A 17281-nucleotide genomic window follows, 5' to 3' on the forward strand; every position below is an offset into this window, starting at 1 on the left:
CACTCACCAAATACCAGCCTACCATCCTCCACTCTGTGCAATACTGCTCTCACCAATTATCAGCCTATTGCCATCCCCTCCACTCGCCAAATACCAGCCTACCATCCTCCCCTCTGTGCAATACAGCACTCACATATTATCAGCCTATCTTCCTCCCCTCTGTGCAATACTGCTCTCACCAATTATCAGCCTATCGTCATCCCCTCCACTCGCCAAGTACCAGCCTACCATCCTCCCCTCTGTGCAATACAGCACTCACCAATTATCAGCCTACTGTCTTCCCCTCCACTCGTCAAATACCAGCCTACCATCCTCCCCTCCGTGCAATACAGCACTCACCAATTATCAGCCTACCTTCCTCCCTGTGCAATACAACACTCACCAATTATCAGCCTACCTTCTTCCCCTCCACTCACCAAATAGAAGCCTACCATCCTCCCCTCTGTGCAATACTGCTCTCACCAATTATCAGCCTATTGTCATCCCCTCCACTCGCCAAATACCAGCCTACCATTCTCCCCTCTGTGCAATACAGCACTCACCAATTATCAGCCTATCTTCCTCCCCTCTGTGCAATACTGCTCTCACCAATTATCAGCCTATCGTCATCCCCTCCACTCGACAAATTCCAGCCTACCATCCTCCCCTCTGTGCAATACAGCACTCACCAATTATCAGCCTATGGACTTCCCCTCCACTCGACAAATTCCAGCCTACCATCCTCCCCTCTGTGCAACACAGCACTCACCAATTATCAGCCTAACTTCCTCCTCTCTGTGTATTACAGCACTCACCAATTATCAGCCTACTGTCTTCCCCTCCACTCACCAAATACCAGCCTACCATCCTCCCCTCTGCAATACTGCACTCACCAATTATCAGCCTATCGTCATCCCCTCTGTGCAATACTGCACTCACCAATTATCAGCCTATTGTCATCTCCTCCACTCGCCAAATACCAGCCTACCATCCTCCCCTCTGTTCAATACAACACTCGCCAATTATCAGCCTATCTTCCTCCCATCTCTGCAATACTGCTCTCAGCAATTATCAGCCTATCGTCATACCCTCGACTCGCCAAATACCAGCCTACCATCCTCCCCTCTGTGCAATACAGCACTCACCAATTGTCAGCCTATCGTCTTCCCCTCCACTCGTCAAATACCAGCCTACCATCCTCCCCTCTGTGCAATACAGCACTCACCAATTATCAGCCTACTGTCTTCCCCTCCACTCGTCAAATACCAGCCTACCATCCTCCGCTCGGTGCTATACAGCACTCACCAATTATCAGCCTTTTCTCATCCCCTCCACTCATCAAATACCAGCCTACCATCCTCCCCTCTGTGCAATACCACTCTTACCATTTATCAGCCTGTCGTCATCCCCTCCACTCGCCAAATACCGGCCTACCATCCTCCCCTCCGTGCAATACAGCACTCACCAATTATCAGCCTATCTTCCTCCCCTCTGTGCAATACTGCTCTCACCAATTATCAGCCTCTTCATCCCCTCCACTCGCCAAATTACAGCCTACCATCCTCCCCTCTGTACAATACATCAATCGCCAATTATCAGCCTATCTTCCTCCCATCTGTGCAATACTGCTCTCACCAATTATCAGCCTAACGTCATCCCCTCCACTCGCCAAATACCATCCTACCATCCTCCATTCTGTGCAATACTGCCCTCACCAATTATCAGCCTATCGTCATCCCCTCCACTCGCCAAATACCAGCCTACCATCCTCCCCTCTGTGCAATACTGCACTCACCAATTATCAGCCTATCGTCATCCCCTCCACTAGCCAAGTACCAGCCTACCATCCTCCCCTCTCAGCAATACAGCACTCACCAATTATCAGCCTACCTTCCTCCCCTCTGTGCAATACTGCTCTCACCAATTATCAGGCTATCGTCATCCCCTCCACTCGCCAAATACCAGCCTACCATCCTCCGCTCTGTGCAATACTGCTCTTACCAATAATCAGCCTATCGTCATCCCCTCCACTCGCCAAGTACCAGCCTACCATCCTCCCCTCCGTGCAATACAGCACTCACCAATTACCAGCCTACCTTCCTCCCTGTGCAATACAACACTCACCAATTATCAGCCTACATTCTTCCCCTCCACTCACCAAATACCAGCCTACCATCCTCCACTCTGTGCAATACTGCTCTCACCAATTATCAGCCTATTGCCATCCCCTCCACTCGCCAAATACCAGCCTACCATCCTCCCCTCTGTGCAATACAGCACTCACATATTATCAGCCTATCTTCCTCCCCTCTGTGCAATACTGCTCTCACCAATTATCAGCCTATCGTCATCCCCTCCACTCGCAAAATACCAGCCTACCATCCTCCCCTCTGTGCAATACTGCTCTCACCAATTATCAGCCTATCGTCTTCCCCTCCACTCGGCAAATACCAGCCTACCATCCTCCCCTCTGTGCAATACAGCACTCACCAATTATCAGCCTACTGTCTTCCCCTCCACTCGTCAAATACCAGCCTACCATCCTCCCCTCTGTGCAATACAGCACTCACCAATTATCAGCCTACTGTCTTCCCCTCCACTCGCCAAATACCAGCCTACCATCCTCCCCTCTGTGCAATACTGCACTCAACAATTATCAGCGAATCGTCATCCCCTCCACTAGCCAAATACCAGCCGACCATCCTCGCCTCTGTGCAATACAGCACTCACCAATAATCAGCCTTTTGTCATCCCCTCCACTCACCAAATACCAGCCTACCATCCTCCGCTCTGTGCAATACTGCTCTTACCAATAATCAGCCTATCGTCATCCCCTCCACTCGCCAAGTACCAGCCTACCATCCTCCCCTCCGTGCAATACAGCACTCACCAATTATCAGCCTACCTTCCTCCCTGTGCAATACAACACTCACCAATTATCAGCCTACCTTCTTCCCCTCCACTCACCAAATACCAGCCTACCATCCTCCCCTCTGTGCAATACTGCTCTCACCAATTATCAGCCTATTGTCATCCCCTCCACTCGCCAAATACCAGCCTACCATTCTCCCCTCTGTGCAATACAGCACTCACCAATTATCAGCCTATCTTCCTCCCCTCTGTGCAATACTGCTCTCACCAATTATCAGCCTATCATCATCCCCTCCACTCGACAAATTCCAGCCTACCATCCTCCCCTCTGTGCAATACTGCTCTCACCAATTATCAGCCTATTGTCATCCCCTCCACTCGCCAAATACCAGCCTACCATTCTCCCCTCTGTGCAATACAGCACTCACCAATTATCAGCCTATCTTCCTCCCCTCTGTGCAATACTGCTCTCACCAATTATCAGCCTATCATCATCCCCTCCACTCGACAAATTTCAGCCTACCATCCTCCCCTCTGTGCAATACAGCTCTCACCAATTATCAGCCTATCATCATCCCCTCCACTCGACAAATTCCAGCCTACCATCCTCCCCTCTGTGCAATACAGCACTCAACAATTATCAGCCTATGGACTTCCCCTCCACTCGCCAAATAGCAGCCTACCATCCTCCCTTTTGTACAATACTGCACTCACCAAATATCAGCCTATCGTCATCCCCTCCACTTGCCAAATACCAGCCTACCATCCTCCCCTCTGTACAACACAGCACTCACCAATTATCAGCCTATCTTCCTCCCCTCTGTGTATTACAGCACTCACCAATTATCAGCCTATGGACTTCCCCTCCACTCACCAATTATCAGCCTATCTTCCTCCCCTCTGTGCAATACTGCTCTCACCAATTATCAGCCTATCGTCATCTCCTCCACTCGCCAAATACCAGCCTACCATCCTCCCCTCTGTTCAATACAACACTCGCCAATTATCAGCCTATCTTCCTCCCCTCTGTGCAATACTGCTCTCACCAATTATCAGCCTATCGTCATACCCTCCACTCGCCAAATACAGGCCTACCATCCTCCCCTCTGTGCAATACAGCACTCACCAATTATCAGCCTACTGTCTTCCCCTCCACTCGTCAAATACCAGCCTACCATCCTCCGCTCTGTGCTATACAGCACTCACCAATTATCAGCCTTTTCTCATCCCCTCCACTCATCAAATACCAGCCTACCATCCTCCCCTCTGTGCAATACCACTCTTACCATTTATCAGCCTGTCGTCATCCCCTCCACTCGCCAAATACCGGCCTACCATCCTCCCCTCCGTGCAATACTGCTCTCACCAATTATCAGCCTATCGTCATCTCCTCCACTCGCCAAATACCAGCCTAACATCCACCCCTCTGTACAATACATCAATCGCCAATTATCAGCCTATCTTCCTCCCATCTGTGCAATACTGCACTCACCAATTATCAGCCTATCGTCATCCCCTCCACTCGCCAAATACCAGCCTACCATCCTCCCCTCTGTGCAATACTGCACTCACCAATTATCAGCGTATCGTCATCCCCTCCACTCGCCAAATACCATCCTACCATCCTCCCCTCTGTGCAATACTGCCCTCACCAATTATCAGCCTATCGTCATCCCCTCCACTCGCCAAATACCAGCCTACCATCCTCCCCTCTGTGCAATACTGCCCTCACCAATTATCAGCCTATCGTCATCCCCTCCACTCGCCAAATACCAGCCTACCATCCTCCCCTCTGTGCAATACTGCACTCACCAATTATCAGCCTATCGTCATCCCCTCCACTAGCCAAATACCAGCCGACCATCCTCCCCTCTCAGCAATACAGCACTCACCAATTATCAGCCTACCTTCCTCCCCTCTGTGCAATACTGCTCTCACCAATTATCAGGCTATCGTCATCCCCTCCACTCGCCAAATACCAGCCTACCATCCTCCGCTCTGTGCAATACTGCTCTTACCAATAATCAGCCTATCGTCATCCCCTCCACTCACCAAGTACCAGCCTACCATCCTCCCCTCCGTGCAATACAGCACTCACCAATTATCAGCCTACCTTCCTCCCTGTGCAATACAACACTCACCAATTATCAGCCTACCTTCTTCCCCTCCACTCACCAAATACCAGCCTACCATCCTCCACTCTGTGCAATACTGCTCTCACCAATTATCAGCCTATTGCCATCCCCTCCACTCGCCAAATACCAGCCTACCATCCTCCCCTCTGTGCAATACAGCACTCACATATTATCAGCCTATCTTCCTCCCCTCTGTGCAATACTGCTCTCACCAATTATCAGCCTATCGTCATCCCCTCCACTCGACAAATTCCAGCCTACCATCCTCCCCTCTGTGCAATACAGCACTCACCAATTATCAGCCTATGGACTTCCCCTCCACTCGCCAAATACCAGCCTACCATCCTCCCTTTTGTACAATACTGCACTCACCAAATATCAGCCTATCGTCATCCCCTCCACTTGCCAAATACCAGCCTACCATCCTCCCCTCTGTACAACACAGCACTCACCAATTATCAGCCTATCTTCCTCCCCTCTGTGTATTACAGCACTCACCAATTATCAGCCTATGGACTTCCCCTCCACTCACCAATTATCAGCCTATCTTCCTCCCCTCTGTGCAATACTGCTCTCACCAATTATCAGCCTATTGTCATCTCCTCCACTCGCCAAATACCAGCCTACCATCCTCCCCTCTGTTCAATACAACACTCGCCAATTATCAGCCTATCTTCCTCCCATCTCTGCAATACTGCTCTCAGCAATTATCAGCCTATCGTCATACCCTCCACTCTCCAAATACCAGCCTACCATCCTCCCCTCTGTGCAATACAGCACTCACCAATTGTCAGCCTATCGTCTTCCCCTCCACTCGTCAAATACCAGCCTATCATCCTCCCCTCTGTGCAATACAGCACTCACCAATTATCAGCCTACTGTCTTCCCCTCCACTCGTCAAATACCAGCCTACCATCCTCCGCTCTGTGCTATACAGCACTCACCAATTATCAGCCTTTTCTCATCCCCTCCACTCATCAAATACCAGCCTACCATCCTCCCCTCTGTGCAATACCACTCTTACCATTTATCAGCCTGTCGTCATCCCCTCCACTCGCCAAATACCGGCCTACCATCCTCCCCTCCGTGCAATACAGCACTCACCAATTATCAGCCTATCTTCCTCCCCTCTGTGCAATACTGCTCTCACCAATTATCAGCCTATCGTCATCTCCTCCACTCGCCAAATACCAGCCTAACATCCTCCCCTCTGTACAATACATCAATCGCCAATTCTCAGCCTATCTTCCTCCCATCTGTGCAATACTGCCCTCACCAATTATCAGCCTATCGTCATCCCCTCCACTAGCCAAATACCAGCCGACCATCCTCCCCTCTCAGCAATACAGCACTCACCAATTATCAGCCTACCTTCCTCCCCTCTGTGCAATACTGCTCTCACCAATTATCAGGCTATCGTCATCCCCTCCACTCGCCAAATACCAGCCTACCATCCTCCGCTCTGTGCAATACTGCTCTTACCAATAATCAGCCTATCGTCATCCCCTCCACTCGCCAAGTACCAGCCTACCATCCTCCCCTCCGTGCAATACAGCACTCACCAATTATCAGCCTACCTTCCTCCCTGTGCAATACAACACTCACCAATTATCAGCCTACCTTCTTCCCCTCCACTCACCAAATACCAGCCTACCATCCTCCACTCTGTGCAATACTGCTCTCACCAATTATCAGCCTATTGCCATCCCCTCCACTTGCCAAATACCAGCCTACCATCCTCCCCTCTGTGCAATACAGCACTCACATATTATCAGCCTATCTTCCTCCCCTCTGTGCAATACTGCTCTCACCAATTATCAGCCTATCGTCATCCCCTCCACTCGCCAAATACCAGCCCACCATCCTCCCTTTTGTTCAATACTGCTCTCACCAATTGTCAGCCTATCGTCATCCCCTCCACTCGCCAAATACCAGCCTACCATCCTCCCCTCTGTGCAATACAGCACTCACCAATTATCACCCTAACTTCCTCCTCTCTGTGTATTACAGCACTCACCAATTATAAGCCTACTGTCTTCCCCTCCACTCACCAAATACCAGCCTACCATCCTCCCCTCTCAGCAATACAGCACTCACCAATTATCAGCCTACCTTCCTCCCCTCTGTGCAATACTGCTCTCACCAATTATCAGGCTATCGTCATCCCCTCCACTCGACAAATACCAGCCTACGATGCTCCCCTCTGTGCAATACAGCACTCACCAATTATCAGCCATTTCTCATCCCCTCCACTCACCAAATACCAGCCTACCATCCTCCACTCTGTGCAATACTGCTCTCACCAATTATCAGCCTATTGCCATCCCCTCCACTTGCCAAATACCAGCCTACCATCCTCCCCTCTGTGCAATACAGCACTCACATATTATCAGCCTATCTTCCTCCCCTCTGTGCAATACAGCACTCACCAATTATCAGCCATTTCTCATCCCCTCCACTCACCAAACACCAGCCTACCATCCTCCACTCTGTGCAATACTGCTCTCACCAATTATCAGCCTATCGTCATCCCCTCCACTCGCCAAATACCAGCCTACCATCCTCCCTTTTGTTCAATACTGCTCTCACCAATTGTCAGCCTATCGTCATCCCCTCCACTCGCCAAATACCAGCCTACCATCCTCCCCTCTGTGCAATACAGCACTCACCAATTATCACCCTAACTTCCTCCTCTCTGTGTATTACAGCACTCACCAATTATAAGCCTACTGTCTTCCCCTCCACTCACCAAATACCAGCCTACCATCCTCCCCTCTCAGCAATACAGCACTCACCAATTATCAGCCTACCTTCCTCCCCTCTGTGCAATACTGCTCTCACCAATTATCAGGCTATCGTCATCCCCTCCACTCGACAAATACCAGCCTACGATGCTCCCCTCTGTGCAATACAGCACTCACCAATTATCAGCCATTTCTCATCCCCTCCACTCACCAAATACCAGCCTACCATCCTCTCCTCTGTGCAATACTGCTCTTACCAATTATCAGCCTGTCGTCATCCCCTCCACTCGCCAAATACCGGCCTACCATCCTCCCCTCCATGCAATACAGCACTCACCAATTATCAGCCTATCTTCCTACCCTCTGTGCAATACTGCTCTCACCAATTATCAGCCTATCGTCATCCCCTCCACTCGCCAAATACCAGCCTACCATCCTCCCCTCTGTGCAATACAGCACTCACCAATTATCAGGCTATCTTCCTCCCCTCTGTGCAATACTGCTCTCACCAATTATCAGCCTATCGTCATCTCCTCCACTTCCCAAATACCAGCCTACCATCCTCCCCAATGGGCTATACACCCCTCGCCAATTATCAGCCTATCTTCCTCCCATCTGTGCAATACTGCTCTCACCAATTATCAGCCTATCGTCATCTCCTCCACTCGCCAAATACCAGCCTACCATCCTCCCCTCTGTGCAATACTGCTCTCACCAATTATCAGCCTACCTTCCTCCCTGTGAAATACAACACTCACCAATTATCAGCCTATCGTCATCCCCTCCACTCGCCAAATACCAGCCTACCATCCTCCCCTCTGTGCAATACTGCTCTCACCAATTATCCTATCGTCATCTCCTCCACTCGCCAAATACCAGCCTACCATCCTCCCCTCTGTGCAATACAGCACTCGCCAATTATTTGCCTATCTTCCACCCCTCTGTGCAATACTGCACTCACCAATTATCAGCCTATCGTTATCTCCTCCACTCGCCAAATACCAGCCTACCATCCTCCCCTCCGTGCAATACAGCACTTACCAATTATCAGCCTACCTTCCTCCCTGTGCAATACAACACTCACCAATTATCAGCCTACCGTCTTCCCCTCCACTCACCAAATACCAGCCTACCATCCTCCCCTCTGTGCAATACAGGACTCACCAATTATCAGCCTATCTTCCTCCCCTCTGTGCAATACTGCTCTCACCAATTATCAGCCTATCGTCATCCCCTCCACTCGCCAAATACCAGCCTACAATCCTCCCCTCTGTGCAATACAGGACTCACTAATTATCAGCCTATCTTCCTCCCCTCTGTGCAATACTGCCCTCACCAATTATCAGCCTATCGTCATCCCCTCCACATGTCAAATACCAGCCTACCATCCTCCTCTCTGTGCCATAGAGCACTCACCAATTATCAGCCTATCTTCCTCCCCTCTGTGCAATACTGCTCTCACCAATTATCAGCCTATCGTCATCTCCTCCACTCGCCAAATACCAGCCTACCATACTCCCCTCTGTGCTATACAGCCCTCGCCAATTATCTGCCTATCTTCCTCCCATCTGTGCAATACTGCTCTCACCAATTATCAGCCTATCGTTATCTCCTCCACTCGCCAAATACCAGCCGACCATCCTCCCCTCTGTGCAATACTGCTCTCACCAGTTATCAGCCTATCATCATACCCTCCACTCGCCAAATACCAGCCCACCATCCTCCCCTCTGTGCAATACAGCACTCACCAATTATCAGCCTACATTCCTCCCTGTGCAATACAACACTCACCAATTATCAGACTACCGTCTTCCCCTCCACTCACCAAATACCAGCCTACAATCCTCCCCTCTGTGCAATACAGGACTCACCAATTATCAGCCTATCTTCCTCCCCTCTGTGCAATAGTGCTCTCACCAATTATCAGCCTATCGTCATCCCCTGCACACGCCAAATACCAGCCTACACATCCTCCCCTCTGTGCAATACAGCACTCACCAATTATCAGCCTATCTTTCTCCCCTCTGTGCAATACTGCTCTCACCAATTATCAGCCTATCGTCATCTCCTCCACTCGCCAAATACCAGCCTACCATCCTCCCCTCTGTGCAATACAGCACTCACCAAATATCAGCCTTTTGTCATCCCCTCCTCTCACCACATACCAACCTACCATCCTCCCCTCTGTGCAATATTGCTCTTACCAATTATCAGCCTATCGTCATCCCCTCGACTCGCCAAATACCAGCCTACCATCCTCCCCTCCGTGCAATACAGCACTCACCAATTATCAGCCTACCATCCTCCCTGTGCAATACAACACTCACCAATTATCAGCCTACCGTCTTCCCCTCCACTCTCCAAATACCAGCCTACCATCCTCCCCTCTGTGCAATACTGCTCTCACCAATTACCAGCCTACCTTCCTCCCCTCTGTGCAATACAGCACTCACCAATTATCAGCCTACTGTGTTCCCCTCCACTCGCCAAATACCAGCCTACAATCCTCCCCTCTGTGCAATACAGGACTCACCAATTATCAGCCTATCTTCCTCCCCTCTGTGCAATACTGCTCTCACCAATTATCAGCCTATCGTCATCCCCTGCACACGCCAAATACCAGCCTACCATCCTCCCCTCTGTGCAATACAGCACTCACCAATTATCAGCCTACTGTCTTCCCCTCCACTCACCAAATACCAGCCTACCATCCTCCCCTCTCAGCAATACAGCACTCACCAATTATCAGCCTACCTTCCTCCCCTCTGTGCAATACTGCTCTCACCAATTATCAGCCTACTGTCTTCCCCTCCACTCGCCAAATACCAGCCTACCATCCTCCCCTCTGTGCAATTCTGCTCTTACCAATTATCAGCCTATCGTCATCCCAACTCACCAAATACCAGCCTACCATCCTCTCCTCTGTGCAATACAGCACTCACCAATTATCAGCCTACTGTCTTCCCCTCCACTCACCAAATACCAGCCTACCATCCTCCCCTCCGTGCAATACTGCACTCACCAATTATCAGCCTACCATCCTCCCCTCTGTGCAATACTGCACTCACCAATTATCAGCCTATCATCAACCCCTCCACTCGCCAAATACCAGCCTACCAACCTCCCCTCTGTGCAATACAGCACTCACCAATTATCAGTGACCTCCCCCTCTTGTGTCAAAAACTGAGAATGGGCTCAAGCAAATAATCACGGTTCAACTGTGCCCTGCCATACTGGGCTGAGATACCTCTAATGAGATTGCCTATGGGGCTGCTGAGTCACTGCCCACTGCTGTGACGGCTAGCATTGCACATTGCGCAAAGTTCAAAAACAAGGTTTATTTTTTAATTATGATTTCTCGCGGGACCCCCAAGTGTTCTGCGGGACCCCGGGTGAGAAATGCTGCTCTAGACTGACCCCATCCACTCACAGGACCCAGACTCCCACCCTCCCACGACAGATTTGGCCCCTCCATTAACACACCCTGTGCACCTACAGTAGCTGCCCCTCCATGGAATGACTTGCCCCTCAGTGAACAGACTCCACCCTTCCCTGGGCAGACCCTTCGCACCCCCAACCATAGGCTCCACTGGTCCCTGGTCTCTGTGGTTGATGTGTTTTGTGGGAGGTGGAGCAGTTCTTTTGTTGGATGGATGTGATGCAGTCAGACTTTCTCCCTCCTTGTTTTGCAGCATTTTGTTTGTGCAAAGTGTGAGAAACCTTTTCTGGGGCACCATCACTTCGAGCGAAAAGGACTGGCCTATTGTGAGAAACATTACAACCAGGTGCTCGCATTAAGTGTGGACGTATCACTCATTTGCTGATGTTTTGTAAGATTGTCATTGAATATTCTGCAAGAGGCACTGCCCACAGCACAGGTTCAAAGTTCAAAGTACAAAGTACATTTATTATCTTAGTACATATACATTATACAACCTTGAGATTCGTCTCCTCACAGGCAGCCACGAGACAAAGAAACCCGAAAGAACCCATTAAAAAAAGACCCTCAATGTGCGGGAGAGAAAAGAAAAACAAATCATACAAACAATAAACACAAGTAAACAGCATTTTGAACTGACATCCATCCACAGAGCCTTAGTTTATTAATTCTGATCTCCAGCGCTGCCTGTGTGGAGTTTGCTCAGCCTCCCTCTGACTATGTGGGTTTCCTCTGAGATTTCTGCTTTCCTTCCACATCCCAAAGATGTGTGTGTTGCTACGTTACTTGTAAGTCACCCCTGGTGTACAGAGGAGTCCTGGAATGGGTAGCTGATGGTTAGCCTGCTCTCATTCCATCACTTTATAACTCTGTAACTTTCTGTAATCTTGACCTAGCCTTTGAGCTCAGCTAACAATCTGGTGAACCCTTCTTAGGCTAATATATCCTTTCTGAACTCTGGTTACACAGAATTCCAGATGTGGTTAGAACATGGCTTTGTCTAACTGTAGCATAGCTTCCTTTCCTTTGTATTCTAATTGTCTAGATTTCTACATTTTAGGGACTTTAAATTCATTGTCCCTGTATTTCATTGGCATCCACTATTTTTTGCTTTTCACTATTTAAATCAAATCTAATAATTTTGATCCAAAGTGGGTTAAGTCACACATACAGCAGATTTGTGGCTCAATATGAAAGAAAATCCAACAGCTGTGCAGGCCATATCAAAGGAAAAAGATAATCCAGAACAATCAGGGATCAAAAGAATAGCTTCCCTGCAACCTAAAGTTATTCTTTTAATCCCTCTTTCCTACTTCTGATGAAGGATCTCTGATCCTAAACATTAACATAGTTTTGCTTTCCACAGATGTTGCCTGACATGACGAAACTTTCCAACTTTTTCTGTTTTTATTTCAGAATTGTAGCATCTGCAAGTTTAAAAAAAATTCATTTCAAATAGCCAATCAGGAAACCAAAAGAGTATGCAGAGCACCAATCAGGGACCAAAAAAGCACTCAGAATTACAAATCAAGGATACTTAAGGAGATATCAAGAAGGGAAGAGACTGGGAAGATTAACTGTGCTTAAAATAGTAAGGTTCCTGCTCCAGATGGCATGTATCTGGGATTGTTAGAGGAATAAAGGTCCGCAGGATTCTGATCACCTCCAGGTCCAGTGGTCTAGAATCTGAGAGAAAATGTGTTAATGTCACACACTTGTTCGGGATAAACTTGCCAAATAGAGTCACTTAATCATTGGTGGTGGGTCAGAATATAGGAATATTAATTCAGGAGAAAATATTTATGGGTGTATAAATAAAAGGAGCTAGTAATGAGCAGTGGAGATATTCACTGCTGGGTAAAACTTCATTTGTGACTTCTTCGACAGTAATGGCTTTGGTCTTACCCATAACCACAGTTGGCCTTATGACAAACATCGATGTAGTGACTGGATCTGACTCTATCATCTCCTCTGAGACTGAGATCCAGATATCAAACATTCTCTGTAAAACCTTCCCCCTCAGATCTCCTTTAAACTCCTTCCTCTCAGTGTAACCACATCATTATTGTGGAATAAAATGCTGGAAACACTCAGGTGAAGTGTGTTTAACTTGACGCATTAACTCAATTTCACTTTCCACAGGTGTTGCCTTACCTGCTGAGTGTTTCCAGCAGTTTCTGTATTTGGTAATCAGTCCCAGTACAATTGCTCTTTCCTCATTTAATTCTAATTCTAATCCTTTGTAGTCAACAGAAGTTATTTTACAGGTGATATGCCCGCTGTATTTCTGGTTGAGTGTACAACTAAACAAGCTAGAGTTTTAAAAATCGTGAAGAACTTGCATCTTCAACTAATGGAAATCTCCTAACAATGTTTCCTTTCTATTTATCAGCTTTAGTTTCTTCTCTTGAAAACAAGGACATTTTATTCTAAGTCACAAACATTGATCTAATTTTCAGACATCCCCCAAAATATAGCGGCAATCCATTATTACAAAGTCTTTTTCTTGTGCTAGTGTCATTTGTTCATTTTTGCATATGTGAGTTGTTTTATGTGAATTTAAGTTTATATTAGCTTATTTGTAACTCACTTTCTGCTGTTGCTGCCAGAAGTTAATTTTCATGGCATTAATACCCTGGGCATGTAGGCTTTTGTTAACAATAACCTCGAACTTCACCTTTTTCCCCAGATATGACCATATTTATATTTCTCAAATCCATTTTCTCTTCAGTACAACAGTTACCCACCATTAGGGTAATGTTTCTCACCGTGGTCAGATGAAGATACAGCACAGGGAAAGGCCCTTTGGTTCAGTGTATCCACACCGATCATCAGCCCCTCATTCACATTAATCCCACATGAATCCAGAATTAGATTCACATTTAATATCACTGACACATGTCGTGAAATTTGTCTTTGCAGCAGTACAATGTAATACATAATAATAAAAAACTGTGAATTATAGTAAGTATGTATATTTTAAAATACTTCAATTAAATAACGTGCAAAAAATAGAACAAAAAAACAGTGAGGTAGTGTTCATGGGTTCAGTGTCCATTCAGAGATCTGATGGCAGAGGGGAAGAAGCTGTTCCTGAATCACTGAGTGTGTGGCTTCAGGCTTCTGCACCTCCTTCCTGATGGTTGCAATGAGAACAAGGCATGACCTGGGGGATGGGAGTCCATGATAGATGCTGCCTTGTTGAGGCATCACTCCTTAAATATCTCATTTTATTCTTCCCATCTTCCACCACTCACTTACACAGCAGGGCCAATTTACTGAGGCTAATTAACCTACCAATCTGCTCATCAACAGGATGTGGGTGGAAACTCACACAGCCACAGGGAGAAGGTCAAACTCCACTCAGACAGCACAACGTATCAGGATCGAAGCCGGGTATCTGGTGCTGTGAGGCAGATACTCTGCCACCTGCCTACAGTACTGGAATGTCTCTTGCTCAGTTTAAATGGTGATGTTACTCATTGTGAATACCTGAAATGGTACAGCAGGTTTACCTGCTAATACAGTAAGACTCTTGCTGTAATACTGAATGTTACTTAGTAATGTGACTAACTGCATCGTTGACCCATGGGTGTGTTACTTCACAGCTCCCTGCCTTCTGATGTGTGGAGACACAGAAGACTGCAGGTGTTGGAAACACTATCTGCTGGAGGAACTCAGTGGGGTTAGCCGCATCTGTGGCAGAGAAAGGAATGGTCGATGTTCCAGGTCGAGATCCTGCATCTGTGCCTGATCTAGAGATTTATCAAATATGGAAGTGGGATCTCGAGCACCGACCTGCTGACGTGTCAGTTTCGATGATTCTCACTGGCTGTGTTTGTTTCCTCAGCTGTTCGGAGATGTTTGCTACCACTGTAACCATGTGATTGAGGGTGACGGTGAGTATCCAATCAGTCAGCTCCCAAGTAGATATCCATTCTTGTCCCTCACTATCTCTGTGCTCAATATTTCCATTCGCTCCTTTCCCTTCTCTGTCGTCATTCTGATTTTTCCCATCTTCCCTGACCCCACCCTCTCTCCTCTTCTCCCCAGCAACGAGACCTCAGGTTAAACCTCTTCCTGTAGTCCTGTGGCACTGGGTCACATTAACTCTGGAGTGGTGTGGCCCAGAATGAAACCAGAACTGAAAGGATTAACTTAGGGGGACGGGTCAGATCAGACTTGTACAGACTGTCCCAGGTTATGAATGTCCAACTCACAGATGTATGAAAGAGCTCCTACAATATTATTAAATTCGAAAGTCCTACATACCTTCCCAATACATTTGTTTCTATGATTAGCAGAATGTCAGTATCCCTCTCCCCTTCCCTCCCTCCCTCTTAGTAATTCTACCTTCTTATCTACCTTACCTGCTTTTGAAGTCACTAATACAGTAGCATGGTGATATAGTTACCATATCAAGTGTTTTCCCAGTTATGATGAAAATCAACATGTGGGCACTTGTAAACATGGAACCCTTTCCTTTCCTGGGACAGCCTGCATTCCCTTGTGATGGGAGAGTTGGGAGAAAGCTAACTGAGGCACGGAAAGAGTTAATTGTATGGAGGGAGAGGAACTATTTCCACTGGTGGAGGAGCACAGAACTAGTGCAACATGTTTAAAATAAAGCTAGGCCGGAGATGTCAAAAATCACTTCTGCACAGTTGGAAATGGGTATGATCTGTCCCCAAGTGCTTTGTGTAGGCAACGATACAAGGCAGGGCATCATAAATAGACTGAGGGCCACATTGTTCGAAGGGAGGGTAGAAGGTTGAGAGGGGCTGATCGGACACTTGCTATTTCTGAGCAACCCAGTTGCTTCAAATGTCGGGTGATGAATTATCGGGGGTGGTGGGACATGAAGATAATGTGGTCTGCTTTCTGTTGCAGTGGTGTCAGCTCTCAACAAGACCTGGTGTGTCCACTGCTTTGCTTGTTCCACCTGTCGCTCCAAGCTCACCCTGAAGTGAGTATCGGCCTCCACGCTGACCTCCTCTGCGCTCACACTCCCACCCGTACAGCACAGTCAAAAAGCAGGAATATAGGCCCTTTTGCTCATCTGCTCGATGCTGACCGAGGGTAACATCTAAGCTCGTCTCATTGGCATAAGTTCCCCACTACCAGGGGCTGACTGAGTTATAGAAACTCTCTCCCTGCTGTCACACTGCCACAACCAACAAGATGATGCACAGCAGGGTGCTCTGATAACCGGCCTCACGCTGCCCTGTTGAGGAGACACTTGAGCTTACACCTACAGCTGTTTGTTTCACCTTTGCTCCCACTGACCGATGAGATCGGCTGCAGCGTCTCTGAGCCTAATGCCCTCAGCATGGGGATCAATCCTTCTGGCAGGTTAATCAGTGCTGTAAACCTCTCCTAGTGTGGGGTGGGGGGGTGCCAGAGATTTGTGGAGGTGTTGATAGGTGGTGTGTGTGTATATACATACATACACACACACACACACATACACAAAGGTTACAGAGGAAGATGAACAAAAGGAATGAGTTAGTTCTGTTGGGAGATAGTACAAGCTCCATGAGCTAAATGGTCTTCCTCTGTGATTGTCAGAAATGTGTACAGTGTCCTGATGTAGGCGAAAGGGAGATGCAGGTCCTCTAAGTAGCTTAGCTAAATGGCTTGGTGCATGTATACACACACACACAGAGTTTTATATACGCACAATGCAGGCACACGTAGAGGACAGGTATACAGTCCTGAGTGTGGCCGGTAGGAGTTACACACACGGAGGATAAACCCTCTTCAGGAACAGATTTTAATGACATTTTCTCCCCACCTCTGCTTTTACTTAACAATTTCCTTCAATGTCCACGGTTACCAGTGACAGTTGCCAGGACAATGACCAGGGTGGTTGCTGGGACTCTATCAGAGATGGTCGCCAGGAAGGGTTACCAAGGGTGATGACCAGGGACGATACAGGGGGCAGCTAACGGGGACATTTACTGGAACCTTCACACTGAGGCTCAGTGTGGTCCTGCTCGTAGATATTCCCTTACCGTGTGAATACAAGTGTTTACTGTGGAGGTAATTCAAAGGGATTAGTGTAAATGGTTGGCACAGACTCGATGGGCTGAAGGGCCTGGCCGTGCTCTCCA

The 17281-nt window shown here is 47.9% G+C and overlaps 1 protein-coding gene across 2 annotated transcripts in view; it reads left to right on the forward strand.

Annotated features, from left to right (window-relative positions):
• LOC132381319 (LIM and senescent cell antigen-like-containing domain protein 1) overlaps nt 1-17281 on the forward strand; it is a 337779-nt gene that overhangs the window by 285399 nt on the left and 35099 nt on the right. For both annotated transcript variants that reach the window (XM_059950700.1, XM_059950693.1), the window contains exons 7-9: nt 11422-11514; nt 15019-15067; nt 16059-16134. In XM_059950700.1, the coding sequence (XP_059806683.1) occupies nt 11422-11514; nt 15019-15067; nt 16059-16134 (218 nt within the window). The remainder of the gene's footprint in view (nt 1-11421; nt 11515-15018; nt 15068-16058; nt 16135-17281) is intronic.

This window comes from Hypanus sabinus, chromosome 2 (genome assembly GCF_030144855.1).
Source record: "Hypanus sabinus isolate sHypSab1 chromosome 2, sHypSab1.hap1, whole genome shotgun sequence".
Classification (NCBI taxonomy): Eukaryota; Metazoa; Chordata; class Chondrichthyes; order Myliobatiformes; family Dasyatidae; genus Hypanus; species Hypanus sabinus.